The sequence below is a fragment of the Andrographis paniculata genome, unplaced genomic scaffold (genome assembly GCF_009805555.1).
Source record: "Andrographis paniculata isolate CXL003 unplaced genomic scaffold, ASM980555v1 Contig38END, whole genome shotgun sequence".
In the NCBI taxonomy this organism is placed as follows: Eukaryota; Viridiplantae; Streptophyta; class Magnoliopsida; order Lamiales; family Acanthaceae; genus Andrographis; species Andrographis paniculata.
The window spans coordinates 31,461-49,376 of record NW_026137571.1 but is presented as its reverse complement, the minus strand read 5'-3'; the positions used below and the strand labels follow the sequence as shown (position 1 = coordinate 49,376).

At 34.5% G+C, this 17,916-nt stretch overlaps 1 protein-coding gene across 5 annotated transcripts; it reads right to left on the bottom strand.

Annotated features, from left to right (window-relative positions):
* Window positions 1-506: 506 nt before the first annotated feature.
* On the bottom strand, window positions 507-17,056 carry LOC127250789 (uncharacterized). Of its 5 annotated transcripts, none has more exons than XM_051274210.1 (15): window positions 16,780-17,054; window positions 16,295-16,422; window positions 16,015-16,147; window positions 14,711-14,873; window positions 14,561-14,639; window positions 14,345-14,385; window positions 14,106-14,222; window positions 13,919-13,999; window positions 12,018-12,080; window positions 11,844-11,895; window positions 6,666-6,740; window positions 2,799-2,846; window positions 2,607-2,642; window positions 2,466-2,540; window positions 507-851 (listed from the first exon to the last, which is right to left on the bottom strand). In XM_051274210.1, exons 1-15 carry the CDS (start codon window positions 16,937-16,939, stop codon window positions 789-791), a joined length of 1,314 nt encoding a protein of 437 aa, XP_051130167.1. In that variant the 5' UTR covers window positions 16,940-17,054; the 3' UTR covers window positions 507-788. The 5 variants fall into 5 exon arrangements, 4 of the variants coding, with proteins under 4 accessions (XP_051130167.1, XP_051130168.1, XP_051130169.1 ...); XM_051274211.1 differs by having other exon boundaries at window positions 14,711-14,867; XR_007838787.1 differs by lacking the exon at window positions 507-851 and adding an exon at window positions 3,345-3,515 and having other exon boundaries at window positions 2,495-2,540; window positions 16,780-17,056.
* Window positions 17,057-17,916: the final 860 nt, after the last annotated feature.

Below are 17,916 nucleotides of genomic sequence, written 5' to 3'. Positions count from 1 at the left end.
CAATAAAAGAATAAATAAAACAAATCATAGACATGAATCATCAAATTTGTCACACAAAATTTTGAATAAATTTTAAGGGTGTGTTTGTTTAAGGGATTTAATTAGATTTCTACTATTCATCCAATTTTTTTTCCCCAAAAACATCAAATCAAACACCTATTTTTTATTTTTTATATTATACTAAAAATCAATTTTACATTCAAAATATCACATCAACGCCTATTTATATCACATCATACAACTATTCAAATTCAAAATTTTTACTATTCAAATCTCAACTCAAAATCCAAACCCCCCAAACAAACACACCCTAAGTAAATCCCATATGATATATTTTGTGGAAAAAAAATTAAAAGCATAATACCAACCAAGGTTGGAACGATAACCAGGGCCTTATCTCAAACTATGGCGACAATTTTGACCCCCACACCTACCAAACATAACTATAAAACTGTAATCCCCCACCCCAAGTTAACTGGTAAGCAATCTCATCAGGAACGAGGAAATGGAGATTAAAATGCTGCGGGTAACAATCTCATCAAGAAAAATCTTACATGTAGTTCTCAATTTCCCCTACAAACAATAGTCCCAAAAAATAACATGGAGAAGTTTAGGTACAGTGCACACAACTGACATGACAAAAAGGCAAATCATGGTTTCCAGATTTTAACTTAGTAGTACGATGGGATCTTCAGGTTAACTGGGAAAACATGAAATGATACACCAAAGTGCACCAACTTAAACAAAAGCAAGTACATGCACCGAGTAAAATCTTTGTAATCTATCAATCAATCATTTGCAAGTGCCGACTCCGCAACAGGAGGAATGCAATCCACCTTGTATCGCAAGACCTGACAACAAAATCAATATTAAGGATTATATAGTTTTAAATTTACACAAGCACATACATTTGGGTGCATATAGAGAAGACTCATATTTGAAGCATAAGGGATAAATGGAAGCCAACAAATGAGGTCTCCCAAAGGAAACCAATTGTTGATGGCCAAGGCCAGCACACTTTACATTCAAAACTATTATTAACATCAAAGTAACAGGCTAAGGAAAACCTCAAACAAATGTAAATTAAGCACTTGTATACCAAAAACGTAGTAAAAAGTAGGTAGGAAGGTGGCAGTAGTAAATAATTAATATTGATCACCAAAAGAACATGAAACCGTCTTCTGTTCTGTACTTGGATCAACTATAAATAATTGACATCAAAATACTTCAGATATAACAACCAACGGTGTGTTTAGTTGGGGGTTTGGATTTTGAGTTTTGAATGAATAATAATAATTTTGAATTAGAATAATTGTTTAATGTGATATAAATAGGTGGTGTTGTGATATTTTGAATATAAAACTGATGTTTAGTATAATATAAAAATAAAATAAAGTAGATGTTTGATTTGATGTTCTAGAAGAAAGGAGATTTTGATGAATATTGGAAATCCACCAAAATTATTAAAGGTGTGTTTGTTTGAAGGATTTTGGTGGATTTCCACTATTCATCCAATTTTTTCCCCCCAAAAACATCAAATCAAACACCTATTTTTCATTTTTTATATTATACTAAAAATCAATTTTACATTCAAAACATCGTATCAAACCCTATTTATATCACATCATACAACTATTCAAATTCAAAATTTTTACTATTCAAATCCCAACTCAAAATCCAAACCTCCAAACAAACACACCCAAGAGAACTGATTTATGGTTGAGAACTTTAGATGTCCAGGTCTGTAATTTAGCCACCCAATCAGGAGGCTGCAATTCAATGCTGCCTCTCATTTTTAGTTCTTAGAATACTTTATCCCAATATAAAGCAATGAAGAAAAAGATTTTCCAGAAAAGATCAGGACTGCAATATGGTGCAAAACAGTAAGAAGCCAAGTTGTCAATCAGAAGTGCTTAATAAAGAAGCCAACAACATCCTCCTCCCTCCAGTCAAACAAAAATGGCAGAGAATAGTCCCGTAAGGGATGACTTGGGGGTGTGGGGAGTGAACTTGTGACTGTGAGATCATGAGTTCAAATCCCGACGCCTCCAAGTCCACCTGCCACACATGGTTCGCTTAGTGTGACTTGCCTCATCGGACCTAGTTTGCAAGGTATTAAGTTCGGCCAGGGATTTACCCAGTGCGCACTTTCGGATAGTGACTGCGGGTTCCCACATTATAAAAAAAAATAAAAAATGGCGGAGAATATAAAAATATAAAACACATTAATCCTGGGTTGAAGGTATACTTAAATTGCACATGCATATATCATTTATACAGCTAATCCTATTCTCAGTTGATAGTGTATTTTGTATAATCCTAAAGCCATTACTAGAAGCATAATGAAACTCTTGATTAAATTACCTGACTCGAAGAACTGGATATGTGGGAAAAAAAGCAGTACATTACATGAACAACAAACAATGAGATATATTTGGGAACCTATATCACTTGTGTTTGCCTACCTTTCTGAAAAATGTTGAATATGAATTGTCCCAGATGAGCTTGTAGTTCCCCGATACACATGTGCAGAAATTACCCTGGAATTAAGTTAGAGATTCAGATTTCATGCACCAGAAAAATAGAAAGTGAAAAGCAATACTCACTTGGTCAGCCTCATATCTGCGGTAAGGCAAGATCAACTGAAGTTGAGCAACACAAATGGTTAGCAAGAACACAACAGCCAGGATCAATGGAAATTAGAAGTGAGAAAAGTAAGTGATAAGACAGACAGAGAGGCAAGCTAGTTGAATAAAATAAAAACATGCGAAGATACTTCAACAACTTCAAGAGCTTACTGTTTTTCTCCCAGAAAGATCTGTGCACTCTACGCTGAAACCAATGTCCTGCAAGCCCATTATTCAGTTAAAATGAACAACATCAAGCACAACAAAATGAGTTCTGGCATTGTGTGTGAAAACTCATTGAGTGTATTAATGTCATGCCACACATTGTCATGCATCAATCAAGAAGGCACGCAGTATATCCCATGCATTACTGACTTATGGATAGGATCTTTTCGGAAGAACACTACGACATCGTAAAGTTGCCATGCAGTAATGGAAGATCATATACACAATTAATAAGGTATCTGTCAAAATACATGGCTAGATTTATGTGATGTCATTAATGTAGATTTACAAATAATTAATTAGAAATATATTGTATTTAAATCCCTTAAATCAAGGGATTAGGAGGATAGGCTGACTTATTGCCTAGGATTTTGGGAGTAGATTAGATTGTTTCGCTTGTATTTCTATATATGTATCTTGCAGAACAAGTAATATTAATCAATTTTCCGATTCCTTTCTTCACATGGTATCAAAGCTTGGTTAAAAGAGAACCTTTGGATGCCTTCAAGATAGTGTCCTAGTTGTGCCTTCATCGCTTCTGCAACTTCAAATGTTGATCTTTTATCATGGCAACATCATAGACAATTGTCAACCCAAAACCTAATCAATCCAAAGAAGCATATTCAATCCAGAATTTGGCGATTTGCAGAATCTTGGTGCCTCCTACAAATTCAATGGGGAAGAATTACCTGATGGGCTCAATTTGTTCCCTAAAAGGTAAACAAAAACTCAATCATATCTTAGGTATTGGTCCAACAAAGACTGATGCTGCATTTGGAGCATAGGATGATGAAGACTCAATGATAATGTCGTGGTTGTAGGACTCAATGGATCCTGAAATAAGTGATACATGTATGTTCCTATCCACTGTTATAGACATTTTGGACTTCATTCAACACACCTATTCGAAGGTTAATGATGCTGCACAAGTATATAATATCAAGATCAAAGCAGCAATTACAAAGCAAGGTGAAAAATCTGTTACTGAATATGCAAATACTTTACAAACTTTGTGGCTGGAATTGGACCACTATAGGTATTTGAAATGAAGTCCACAGAGGATGCTGAATTTCATTGAGATGGAGCAAGTATATGAATAATTTTTGGCTGGCCTGAGACCATTTCTCTTGTGTGCTCTGAATAGAGCAGGAGAAATGTGATGTTGGAGTCAACCCAAAGTACGAGTGGATCCACAATTCCTATCAAAACAGATTTTCAGAGAAAAGGAAAGGAGATGACATTAAAGCAAATCAAAGGACAATCTTTAGTGCACCTATTAGATTATAGACTCTGGAGCCTCAGATCATATGACTACTACGGCCCAATTTTTTTCCACAGATATACTCCCAGGTCAACTAACCGAAAAATTATCGTGGCGAATGGTTCTCCTGCAACTGTTGCTGCAATTGGTAATATCCATATAACTCCTACCATTCCCTCAAGGATATTCTTCATGTCCTTGAAATTTCAGCCAATCTTTTTTCTATCCAAAAAATCACTCACAGCCTTATAATTGTTCTGTTACCTTTTTTTCCAATCCCAGTGTTTTTCAAGAACAAGGCACAGGGAAGAGAATTGGACTTGCTAAGGAAAGAGGCAGCCTTTACTACCTTGAACCATCCCAAGGAAACAATTGTAACCTATCTTTCTCTCTATCATGCCTAAATTCTTCCAATAAAAATTCCATTTGGATGTGTGACTTTAGACTTGGTCATCCTTCTTTTAAAAGTTTTGAGAGTCATGTTTCCCCATATATTTCAAGGGTTGGATATTTCATAATTTCCTTGTGAAGTGAGCTTGCTAAACATACCCGAATATCTTTTTGTATTAGCAATAAAAGGTCTAACCTTTTGATCTAATCCACAGTGATGCTGGGGGACCTTCATTAGCCAAATATTATTGGAGTTAGATGGTTCATTTCTCTAATTGATGATTGCTTGAGTTACATGGTTATTTCTCTTTAAACAAAAATCTGATGTCAGTTCCATCATTCCCAATTTTTTCGATATGGTTCAACATCAGTTTGGGTGAAAATAAAAAGGTTTAGAACAGATAGTGCCAAGGACTATGTGACACCCTTGGAGTTGCGCCGGTGCTAAGCTAACTCCCATGTATGGATGAGCCGGTGCTAAGACATTCAAGATTGAATAGAGATTAAGTGGATTGAATAGAATATACATGTAAACAATGTGCAAATTTCTTTTCGTGAGTGAGGAAAAAGCGTGTTGGAGGACTCGTGTTGACCTGTGGAACAGTCTAATCCCGACACACCCGGCAAGCATGCCTTGCGGGCCGGGGTGTTACAGACTACTTCAACCAAACTTTATCCTCACTTTTTTCAGTCCTATTGAATTATTCATGATTAATCTGGTGTCAATTACTAACAGAATTAAGTAGCGTAAAGAAAGAATGGGCACTTAATACTACTCATGCACTACTCATGATAAACCGCTTACCCTCAAGTGTTTTCGATAACAAAAACCCTCGGAAATGTTGAATAGCTTTTATCCTCATTTCATAACTTCCAATAATTTGAAACCTAAAATCTTTGGGTGTACAACTTTTGTTCATATCCATAGCAATCAAAGGGAAGAGCTTGAACCACGAGCCACCAAGTGCATTTTCTTAGGTTACTCTTCCACCCAGACAGGGTACAAATGCTACCATCCTCCCTTAAGAAAATTTTATATTTCAGTTGATGTGACATTTTGCTGAAACTACTCCCTTCTTTCCTAAATCCCCACCTCAACAAGGACAGTTCAAGAACCCATAATCAATCTTGACATCCCTTCTAGTTATGAACCAAAAAAACTTGAACATTCGTACGGTACCTGACCTCACTTCTCTTCCCGCTACTACTTCCACTGATCCTACACAACAATTTCCTAGGTAACAATGGGTGTACTCAAGGAGGAAGGCTGTCCCCGAACTGGTTGAAGTCCAAGAATCTAACCCAAACCTTGTGAATGAAGCCCTGGTAAGCTCTTCTTTACCTGTCGAATCTACTACCCCTTATGATAATAATTTAGATCTTCCTATAGCTATAAGAAAAGGCACAAGAGTTTGCGCCAAGAAACCTCTATACCCATTATCAAATTATGTCTTTCTCAACCACTTGTCTCCCACTTGTAGGAAATCTAGAATGAGTAGTTTTAGAAGATAATATAGTTAAATTAGTGGAGGAAATCAAGTTCATTAATAGTTTTTGAAGGTCATAAATAGTCTTTGATAAAAGCATATTTGATGGAGTAATCTTAGGACAAAATTAAGGGATTTGGTAGAGTGATTTTAGGTTTTTTTCTTGTTTAGTTTATCAAGACTTTGTGTATATATTGGTTAGAATGTATTGTAGAAATGTGGATCGAAATATACATTACCTTGTGGCCTTTTCTACACTCGTGTTCTTTTTCAACATGATATGAGAGCCTGACTACAGTTTTTGGAAAATTGCCACTTGTTGCTTGTCAAGAACTTCGCTGATATTTATGGAAAAATTGGAAGACTAGTATACCCAACCCATAGTTATTCATCGACATTAAATCTTCATTCAGGTGCTATCTTATGCAAGCAATCAGTGTAAGAAATTAGTTAAAATGCTGTCAGTAATACTCCTCTTCTTTTACAATATGCTTTGGCACTGAGTTTATGAATCCTATAAGCTGACATTGTATTGCAAATGCATCAATGTTTCACAAACTAGAGCTAACATCAAGTAAAGAATATGCTCAATAAGCATAGAATAAAGACATAACATATCCAGCATATATTTTGGCAACATCACACAGAAATTGGTGGAAGTTCAGCAATGGATACCTGATTCAATTTGCCCTGCACCACTAAGAAATCCCAAGCAATGTATGAATTTAGCGATTCGACTGTTAAAGACACCTAAAAGAACATAAAGAAACACCATTCAAATAGTACAGAAATATGTAATAGGCACAACAATCCTAGACTACCTTCGATTATTTCATGCAGAGAAAAAAAGAAAAAAAACAGCTGAGGCAAGTCATACTATTTTATGATTGATGGCACAGTATGAGCCTTATTTGAAAAATGGAAGCACATTCCATATATATATATATAAAGCATTTATGCAAGTAATGTTTCTCAAATTAAAAATAGACCAACACAGTAGCATCTTAACCCCATGTGCTGTATATAATTCAGATCAAATTTAGATATATATGTATATATATATCACAATTTTCAACAACCATGGATAACACAACATATATTTACCGAAATTAATGGGAAAAACTATTCATATTTTCTGGGATGTTTCCTAGAATACAAAAATAGGGATACATAAGAAATAAAAAGGGGCATAATCTAATCTAATCCCAAAAATCTTGGCAATAAATCAGCCTATCCTAATCCCTTGATTTTAAGGGATTTAAACCCAACAGATTTCCATTTAGTTATTTGTAAATGTAAATTAATTATATTTCTACATAAATCCAGCCATATATGTGGACACCATTCCTCAAGCTGGGGAATAAATGTCTGTCATTCCCAGCTTGGACTGAAGCCACACAACCTTCGAGTTCTGAAGTCCCTTCATTAAGATGTCAACTGGTTGTAAATCAAAAGCGAATGCAACATATGCATTACCAATCCTGCCACCTGCTTTTCATTGATGATATATCTATATATTTCAATGTGTTTTGTCTTCTCATGCTATACTAGAGTATGAGCAATGTTGATACCAATATTTGTTATCCATGTTATGTTTCATAAGGTCTTCAAGTCGGCCTTAGTGATCCGACGGTGCCGAGTGGAAGGGAAGAGAATAAGTTGTGTCAAAATAGGTTGCGCTAGTAAGGCCGACAAAAACAAAGAGGGACTTCAACATTGTCTAAAGGTTCTAAAATTTGTGTTCTCTGCGCCTTCAAATCATCTAGAATTATTTTTAGCCAAAGGAGTTTACATATTCCTTGGGCAAGAACTCTGAATTCAGATTCTGCTAATGACCTTGCTATTATATTTTATTTCTTGTTTTTCCATGTCAGTAAGGTCCCTCCAATTAAAGTGCAGTACCCCGTAGTTGATTTTCTATCCACTAAAGATCCAGCATAATCTGTATTGGCATAAGCTTCTAGAGTAGAGCATTATGTCATCTGAACAAAAGTCCCTCTCCCGGAGTGCTCTTTGAGTAGTGTAGTACTCTGCATGCTTCCTGTGGATGAGATTCTCTAGGATCATGAGAGAGGAGACAGATTTACATCCTCATTTTCCAAATTATGGCAATAGATTAGTAACATAATTTTTTTGTGATATAGAGATTCCTTGGGATGAATTTGCAACTTCAATGCCAAGAAAATACTCCAATTTCCATACTCTTTTATTTTAAAACTCCTTTAGTAATCTGCATTTAAGCTCCATCTTTCTTTTCATCATTTGTATTGGCCATGATATCATCTACATATACTAGAAGAGTTGTTATCCCCCTGCCATGGCGACGCCATGGCGTCCTGGCACTTTCTTGGAAGAGCCAGGACTCATCGTCTCGCCTCATTAGACAAAGGGGTGTGGAAATGCAACGGCGACACTATGGTGACCCTTTAACGACACCATGGCGACGCCATAGCACTGTTCTGGCTAGCCCAGAACATTGTCAGTCTTCAGGTTAGCCCAGGCCCCCAAACCACACCTACCTTAGCCCCTAAACCTTTGAACTCGATCGAACCCTAATTAGTCATTCTTTCTCTGACCCTGCTCTCTTTGATCTCCTCCTCTCTCTTCCCTAATTTCTCTGGTCTGCAGAGGATGCCTCTTCATCTCACGACTTCATTCCGTTAGTGTTTTTATTCACTTCAAATATTTTTAAACTTCTAATCTAAGTTCGTGGCACCAACCCCGCTACCTCCACTTTAATAATGCTATTTTTTTTTTATCCTATTATAGTGTTAGTATATTATATTATTATCTATTATTTATGATCGATCTCGTGTCTGGTACTGCATGGTTCCACTCTGCAAGAACTCCGAATCATTCTATTATATAGTTATTTATTACTAGAAATTTGATAATTTAATAGTTATAAAATATCATATATATGTATATGTAAATTATTATGCACAACGCCGTGTTCGCATTTTGTCGCCATGGCGGTATGTAATACCCCACGAAATAATGGCTAGAAGTTCGCGGAACTTTCCGGAGTCCGAGTCGGAGTCAGAAAAATTTTATTTTGGGCTTTTGGTGTAAGAAATTAAACAATTTGGTTAAAAGTAAGGTAAAATATATAATAAAGGCCAAAGTCTTTTATGTTTAATAAAATATGAAAGGTAAACAGAAAGTCTTCTCCTCTTGGATTTTTCTTAAGGTAAGTGGGATTAATTTTAGATAGATGATGTGTTCTAATAGCATGTTGAGTATTGGGTCAAATTGGTAATTGAAACTACCCGTCGAGTCCGATCAACTCGTCCATTGTTTGGATGATAAGGCATAGCCTTCTACCTATGTGCCTTGAAAACACGTGTCGGTATACCGGTACTTTAGGATAACTAGCTAACCTTGAACTAGAATCCGAATGGGCTAGGCCGATGGATCGAGATGGTGGGTTCCCGTTTTGGGTCATTCCGAGGTGCCCGTCATTCACGATGAAAAAGTCTTTAGACCTTGGTATGTTATATTGGAGACTAGAGGGTTGTCGGCCGTTTGGAGCCCATCGCAAACTAATAAATAAATTGACTTACGTGTACTTTGGGCTTCAAACCCTTAGATACACATTGTGGAGCTTTTCTTGAGGGTTGTGACCCTATATTTGTTATGTGTAATTATGTGACGTGTCATACAAAGTAATAAGGTTGGAAAACCGGGTCGAGCTGACCCTAATTAAAGCCTAGTGGAGTTTTTTTCGTTATGCGTTCATCACCATCATTTGAGAATGAAAAAAGAGATAAGGAAACGCTAAAAGACTTGTGTGTGTGAGTTATCCTTATGTGATATGTGGTATTTTATTCAAATTATCCTTTTCAAATTATTTTATAGGTAATGGTGCTTCTACTATACCTAAATGATGCATTCATATCATATGATCCGTCGGGAAATTAGAGCTATTTTATCTTCTAGAATGCTTTTGAATTAGAACTTTTCCGACTTATGTTTTTTACTCGAACTTTACTTATTTAATTGATAAGCCGATGCGTTTTAATTTTAAATCCCTATTTAGTTGTTTGTATTCAATATTTTAGCCTTAGCGCCACAACATAAGGCTCGTTGGTTGATGAATGAGCCTTCCGATGGGGCGTGGCAATGACACTCCTGTTTGAGCTGGCCGAGGTGTTACATGGCGGTCCACCGGCGCCGCGCCGCAAATGGGCGCCGTGACAACCTTGATCCCCTTACATCTGAATGCTTAATAAAGAGTGTCATCTTATTGGCTTGTTTTCCCAATGCCTTGTTTTTGAAAAAACAAGGTGATTAGATAATAATAATAATAATAATAACCGAACAATTAAGGTCATGAGCGGCCTTTTGGATCAACATAAAATTGACTAAAACATTATGGCTCCGGAGTTTATAATCCAATTGCAATCATAACACAATGTTGAGGCATTTATATAGAAGAGAATGGAAGATTACTAAAAAAAGTAAGTGAACAAAAGAAGTAAGTAAGGGAGCTTAACAAATTCCCAATTTCCTCACGTTTAAATGCTTCATTGGATTTTCCTCAATCTTAGATTGTTCAGCCATATGAGCTGTAAGGGCTTTTTCCATCCATTCCATTCTCGCCTAGGGGGCTTTCCATGTAACTTTTAGCATTCCTTCATAGTATGCCTAGGTTTCTTGCAATGGGCGCACAAAAGAATGTCCTATTGAGTGCTTTATTGTCATCTCCTTCCATTTTCTCATGAAAATATCTTTTAATAGCAAATGCAAACTCATTGGTACTTTGGGTTGGCTCCAACCCCACTTTCTCCACTCTCTTCAGCCCGCACCAGAGAAATGGTCTTTACTAAAAAAGAGAGTATTAGCTTTTCCTAATTTTTGGATTCTAACTTGATCAAATTCAAATTTCAGGCCAGCCAAAATTCATACACCCGTTCCCTCTCAATGAAATTCTCTAGAACTGCATCATACTCTAGGCACTTCTTTTTAAGTACTCTACAGTGGTCCAATTCTTGCCCCAAAGTTTGTAGTATTTGCATATTAAATAAACAGTTTTTTCACCTTGCTTTAGTTGCTGCTTTGATCTTTATATCATATACTAGCAGCATTCTTTGTGCACTTACTTTCAAATATCCTATCGTGGTTCAATCCCTGCAATAAAGTTTGTAAAATATTTGCATATTCAATAACTGTTTTTTCACCTTGCTTTGACCTTTATATCATATAATTGTGCAGTATCATTAGCCTTCAAATAGGTGCTTTGAATGAAGTCCCAAATGTCTTCATCATTGACCTTGTTTACTTTTTGTTCCCCTCTTAGTAGAGCTATAAACGAGCCGAATTGAGTTAAGTCTTACAGGGTATTAAGTTGGGTTGGGGATTTACCCGGTGCTCACTTTCGGGTAGCGGCTGCGGATTCCCACGTCATGCACTAAGGCTCTAACATCGTTCGTACCAATAGTTTTTCCTCCCACTCATAATATTATAATAAGTTCAAACTTTCAAGTTTCAATAAGCATTCATGGCTATAAGCTATTTATATCATATTTATTCATATCAAACCCTACAATTTAAAGTCTTAGCAACCATCCTTATTATAACATGTCATTCATGGCTATAAATTATTTAAATCATATTCACCAAACCTACAACTGAAAGTCTTAACAACCATCCTTATAACATGTAATTCAATAACAATATTATTTTATGTTGAAAAAACACGTCAAAGCCAGTAACAGTCAGCTAGGGCAGGAAATAAATTTACAGCTTTAACACTGACCTGTAAAGTGCAAGAGAATGCATAAAACATATGCCAATGTAATAAGATACATTTTAACAGTGTCACGGATCTTATTCAAATTCCAGAAAACAAACCTCATGAATGTCCCCAGCTGGCACATTTATTTCCTTATAGTCATCCGCTTTCCTTGGACATTGCAAATTAGAGATCAGTGAATTAAAAGGAGAAAAACAGCTCAGATTCTAGAAAAGCATGCAGTAAACATCCTGCTCATATCACTAAGAAATCGTGGTTAATTTGAGGCAGACCTGGAATCCATTGTACCAGCATCTTCTGCAGTAATGAAAAAGGGGGAATTTGAGAAGACTTCCCTGGAAAACACAAGTCATACTAATAAACCAATATGGATAAGAAATGCATACAAAATATTTAAATCCAACTTATACTTCTTCAGGTTATACTACTATATTTTTTACATCGTACACATAGGTTTCTATTAGTCTAATAAAGGTCAAGCCTAAGGCCAAAAGAAAATCATACTCAGTAAGTATATGCTACCTTTGTTACAACTTACATGGAATCTACATCAAAGCAATCAAGATGAGATTGCCAAGGAAAGACCAGCTAAAATAAAAGTTGCAATCAATAATCCAAAGTTATAGTAACAAAACAAGATCACATCATATAATAAAATTTTATGACCTTATGTTCCTCTATTAAAGAAATTCCTAACAGCTAATACATGTATGATTAAAATAATACCCCCTCATTATACTGCTACTACTACTACTAATAATTATAATAATAACAATAATAGAATGTTGTAAATAGATAAGTTTGAAAGAAGCAAGTCTTTGGCCTAAGTAAGTTTTGTAAGCTGTAGATATTTTCAAAAGATTTTCTTAGTAGCTTCATTTTCTTGTTTGTTTAACTCTCCTATGTAATGTACCCTTCTAATTGAATACAAGAAGTCGAATAAAAACATTTTTCTCATATTTCTTATGGTATCAAAACTTATTAGGTTCTAGGCTAATAGAATTCTGCTATGCTCCTTTCTAGTGAATTCTGTACAGCCAGCCATAAGAATCTGGCTGGAATCCTTGTTGCACACTTTCATAAGCTGCTCGCTCATAGTCTTGCATAGAAAAAACTTGATAAGAATGTAGAGAAGGTTGGTATGAAGTATAAAGGCGTTTGAGCTTGAGATAGTCTAGCATAAAGGAAGAGGATCTTATAGCTAAATGCTATAGCGACCAAAGCAATCACAAAGATATTTACAATAAGCAAGATTGAAACAAAAAAAAAATCGCTAATGAGAATCAAGGCATAAATACTAATTTACTAAATCACGTCGTGCAACATACCAAAATCACATATTATATTCCATGATCTTTTAGACTATGTTCATCCTTTATTAAAGGAAATAGAATACTGAATGATCCTCCAGTCTATACAAAAGATTGAATGTGATGGAATGAGGCAAAAGAGACATTCATCTCTATTTATTCAAAACTTATTCCCCTAGGAAATTTTGTTACTACACCAAGTGACAAAATTAAGAGTGTTTTGTTTGTGTTTTTATCTTCTTCTTTTTTTCGTCGTATACAACCTACACTTAAATATTTATCCCTCAAAAAATTATATGCATCACTTATTTTCATTTAAAATATCACATTTAAAACCTATGTTTGATTAAAAACATCAAATTCCAATATCTATTATCCATAAATCACATAAAAAACCTATTTTCCATTTAAAAAAAATTCACAATCCTAAACACCCAAAATATCCAAAACACATACACCCCCACCCTAAATATTCGAAATGAAGTAATAGCCCATGGAATTCGTTTGCAACATTGGAGATAATTTAACTTGATCAATTTTTGTTGATTAAAAATAATTTGACTCGAGCATTCAAATGGCCAACATCCCCTAGTTCCGGTTAACTCCCATTACGCCCTAAGTTAGAGCGAAAAATGATTCCAATCTAAATAAAATGTTTAGGGGGTGCAGGTGTACGTGTAGGGAATGGGAAGAGGGAGGGGGAGAGGGCACTGTACAGTGTAATGATTTTACCCCATTAAATAAAAAACATATACTTAGCATATAAAACGACCACCCACTGAACCTCTGAAACAAGGATGGAGGTGAAAAGCTATTGCAGTATCTTGGTTATCAGCAAACCAAACAAATGAAAGATATGATACCCTATAAATTTGATATATCTTTCAAATTCAGAAGTGTAGACATCAGCTGCTTCTTCCAGGCTAGTTATTTCATATTTCTGCCTGAAAATTAAGGATGTGTCAGGAAAACTTAGGGTAAAAACGTGGTGATAAATGTTATAGTATAATCAGCTAGCAATTATATGATAAGAAAAGTTACAAGCCCTACAATGTTCTGGAATTGAGATGCTGCCACAGCACATACAGAAATAGATGAATATTATGCACCATTCTTGTAAGGCTATACAGAGGTGGCCCATAACGTTGTCGTTGCTCCTCCATTGGCCTGATGATAAACTTGAATTCAGCACAGAAACAATATGTAATGTTTTTGTTATGCTAAGCTCTCAGAAGTTATAAATGTGATAATAGCATTTTGATAGGATTTAATTAAAAGGTAGTGCATACCCCTGATCATCATTTATTTGTCGTATAAAATCCAACAAAACCTGCATGGCTTACATTATTATGAGATGAACTATGAAACGAACAGTATCAAAAGCACCACATGTACAGAGCACAGTAATAAAGAATAAAGATAAGTGGAAAAATATAACACTATCATTACATTCAAATGGGATTCCAACAACCATACAACGCAGTTTAGAGTGACTTAGGAGATACCTCTGGCACACCAACCAAGTACTTCACTAGAGTCTTGTAGATTCCTGTTGCGGAACCAAGCTCAGCTAATTGTCTCCTTCTGCAATGAGAACAAGCAACTATACATTTGTCTGGGTTGCAGAGTACAGAGAGGTAGTTGATAAAACGTACCGATCCATCTGTTGTCGCCATAGCAAAGCATATTTATCACGGATACTCCCACCAGAGTTAATCAAAGCATCAACTTCAGCCTGTTTGTTTCTCTCTGAGCGCTCTCTTTGTTGCCTGATTATTGTACCCCTAAAGTCTTGTGGCATATATGTCATAACTGCATCTTACACAAAGAGTAACCTTCATCGAAAGTTCATCTATGCATGTTAAATTAAATATCTTTATATCAAATGTATATCACGGACATGCCAATTACTCCATTAAAAACTAACTGTTAAATATATTGAAGACAACATCTCTGCAGAAAACATGCGCTGGATTAAGTATCAATTCAAACTCTCCTATGGAGAATGACTTACATTTTCAATCACAAGTAGCAGCATGTAAGTTTATGCATGGCAGGGCAATGATGTGAAAGACAAGGTCTAAATAAAACAATACAGAAAGACTTATTTCTATAAACTGTAGAGTGAATCTAATCCAATCATTTTCACTTCTACAATAAAAACAAAATTATCAATGGCATTAAACAACTGTCCCTAGCATCCTATTTACTATGACAGAAAATAGCTTGATAAGGAGAGAAAGTTGTTGCAAAACCCAGTACTTTTATCAAATTGTACTTCATAGTCACGTAACATGATTATCAAGGAAAGTTCTTGTAAGGCATGCAACATAATTTTGATTGTTGGGTGAAGCAAAAATTCTCGCAATTATCCACCAATGTGACCACCTTCTTCACCGGAAGATTGGTGCCTTCTTAAAATCATGAAGTGTGTGTTTGTTTGGGGGGTTGGATTTTACATCCACTATTCATCTTATTTTTTCCAAAAAAAAATATCAAATCAAACACCTATTTTTTAGTTTTTATACTATACTAAAAATCAATTTTACATTCAAAACATCACATCAACACCTATTTATATCACATCATACAATTACTATTTCAAATCCCAACTCAAAATCCAAACCCCCAAACAAACACACCCGAAGAAATCTCATCCCCAAGCACTAAGATATTGTCTTCCAACACATTATGAGATGTGGTAATCTAACAGACTTCCTTGCTAAACATGATATGCCTCATTTAGGTGGATCTTATAGCTTGGCTCTAATTCCTTTTCTTGGTGCTATTGTGTGTTATACTTCTTAGTCTTTGGTCTCTTCATCAGGTTTTGTCTTTCGGTTTTTGTTTCTCTTTGTTCCTATTTCATCCCCTACTGGCTCCTCAATATATACTCTTTTACTTCTTAAAAGAATTATAAAAAAAAAAAAACAAACATATGGGTTAAGATTATGGAAACCTGTGTTAAATACAAACTCTGAATTTTTTGCTTGAAAGTCTTCTAAATTCTTCAATGTAGATTTGAATTTTGCTTGAAGCCGCCCAAGAGCAGAACCCAATTCAGCATCTTCGACAATTGGCTTTTGTTGAAGCTGTTGAATGCAACATTAGGTCCAGCACGAGGAGTAATTTTATGAAAGTTCATGTTTGCTTTAAGGTAATTGCATTGAGGTATATATACACATAATATATATAGATGAATGACTTGTGATTGCCCAGAATGTGATTAGAATGTTCACCGCTGTGGGCCAGTGAGAGAATTCCAACAAGAAAAGGATCTCTTCAAGCCGTTCTCGATTCTTCCACATGTTTTCATCGACCTTGTGGGGGGGTTGACGCTCAGCTTCTTGTACCAATAAGCTTTCCTCTATAAAACATATAGGTGAAAGCGGAGTGCATTAAATAATCTTCTCCTACATTGACTATATACTGCTCCTCCTACATTGACTAGTGGATGCAGACATGACAAGATTAAAAAGTCCCAAAAAGTCCCAAATCAGCAATCATAGTAGAATACCCACAATATTCATAAAATCTAAAACGATGTCCGAAAGGTCATTCAAACTTCAGCAACGATTTACTGTACACAGTTGTAGTGATTGAAATTTCCTCGAGGGGTGAAGAAATGATGAGCAGGAAATCACTTATAATTATTGCAATGGAAAAGGAGCGAAGGCGGTGGTGTGCAAAGCGGCACGTTAATTTGAAGGGGGTCGTGGAAAACCTGGGGTAGTAGGAGAGCCCGAAAGAAGTTCGACAGCCATGGCATACATCTGATCGGAGAGACGAGAAACTTCGTTTGAGAGGGGTGGAAAAGCATACTTGTCGTAGTAAGAAGCCAGAAACGCCCTCGTTATCGGCACCAATCCCTCCGTCGAAACCATTTTTGTCTTCTCGCGATGACTGGAACAATCGACTTTTTCAACAACCAGGCTAGAACGGGGAACCTGCCTGCCTTTCCTCTCTCTCTAAACGCAAGACTTTCAATGCGTTCAATGTTGACAGTATCATTCCATTATTCTTAATGAGATACTCGGTTGAATTTTAAATAAATTATTTAATTAATATTTAATTTATAAGAATTTTTTATTTTAATTGAAAATATTATTATTATTATTATTTTTATTTATTTTTAATAAAAATAATTATATTAATATTAATTTTTTTTATAAATTATAAATATATTATTATATAATTAAATTACATAAATAAAAATATGAAATTATTTTATAAAATTTTATTGATTAATAAAATATATTATCGCTCTTACGAATTAATAATATATATTATTTATTAATTTATTATAAAAATTTCAAAAATTTATTTTGTTATTTTATAAGATTCCGAGAAGAAAACTGCTCCTAGAAATTTCACTAAGAACTATAGTTTAGTTTTTCTTTTAATTAAAAAATAATTTATAAATTTTATATATTTTTATCTATTTTAGTTTTTATATTTTAATTTAAATTTAAGTTTTTATTAAAATTATATTCTTATTTATTTTATTTTATTTTATTTTTTGTTAATTTTAATTTTATTATTTATAAAATAATTTTATAATTGATACATATGGTAAATTATTTATTTATTTAATATTTATTAAAATTTATACTTAATTAATTATGATAAAATAATTATAAATTATTTATATTAAATTTAAATTATTATTATACTTATAAATAATATCATAAATAAAAAATAATATTAGTAATAGAAAATAGGTAACATTAAATAAGAAACAAACTTAAAATACAATAGAAAATCAAATATACAATATTCAATAATATTGACTATTTTTATCTATATTTCATATAAATATTTTTAATAATATTAATTTTTTATTTTTAATTTAAATGTATAT

What these genes read in the sequence shown, in the direction of transcription:
- LOC127250789 (XM_051274210.1), bottom strand. Translation starts at nt 16,939, where the DNA reads ATGGTTTCGACGGAGGGATTGGTGCCGATAACGAGGGCGTTTCTGGCT. An exon ending in ATCTTTCTGGGAGAAAAACA is followed by an intron (nt 2,643 to 2,798) that starts GTAAGCTCTTGA and finishes GCTCAACTTCAG; the next exon opens with TTGATCTTGCCTTACCGCAG. An exon ending in ATTCAACATTTTTCAGAAAG is followed by an intron (nt 852 to 2,465) that starts GTAGGCAAACAC and finishes TTTTGTTGTCAG; the next exon opens with GTCTTGCGATACAAGGTGGA.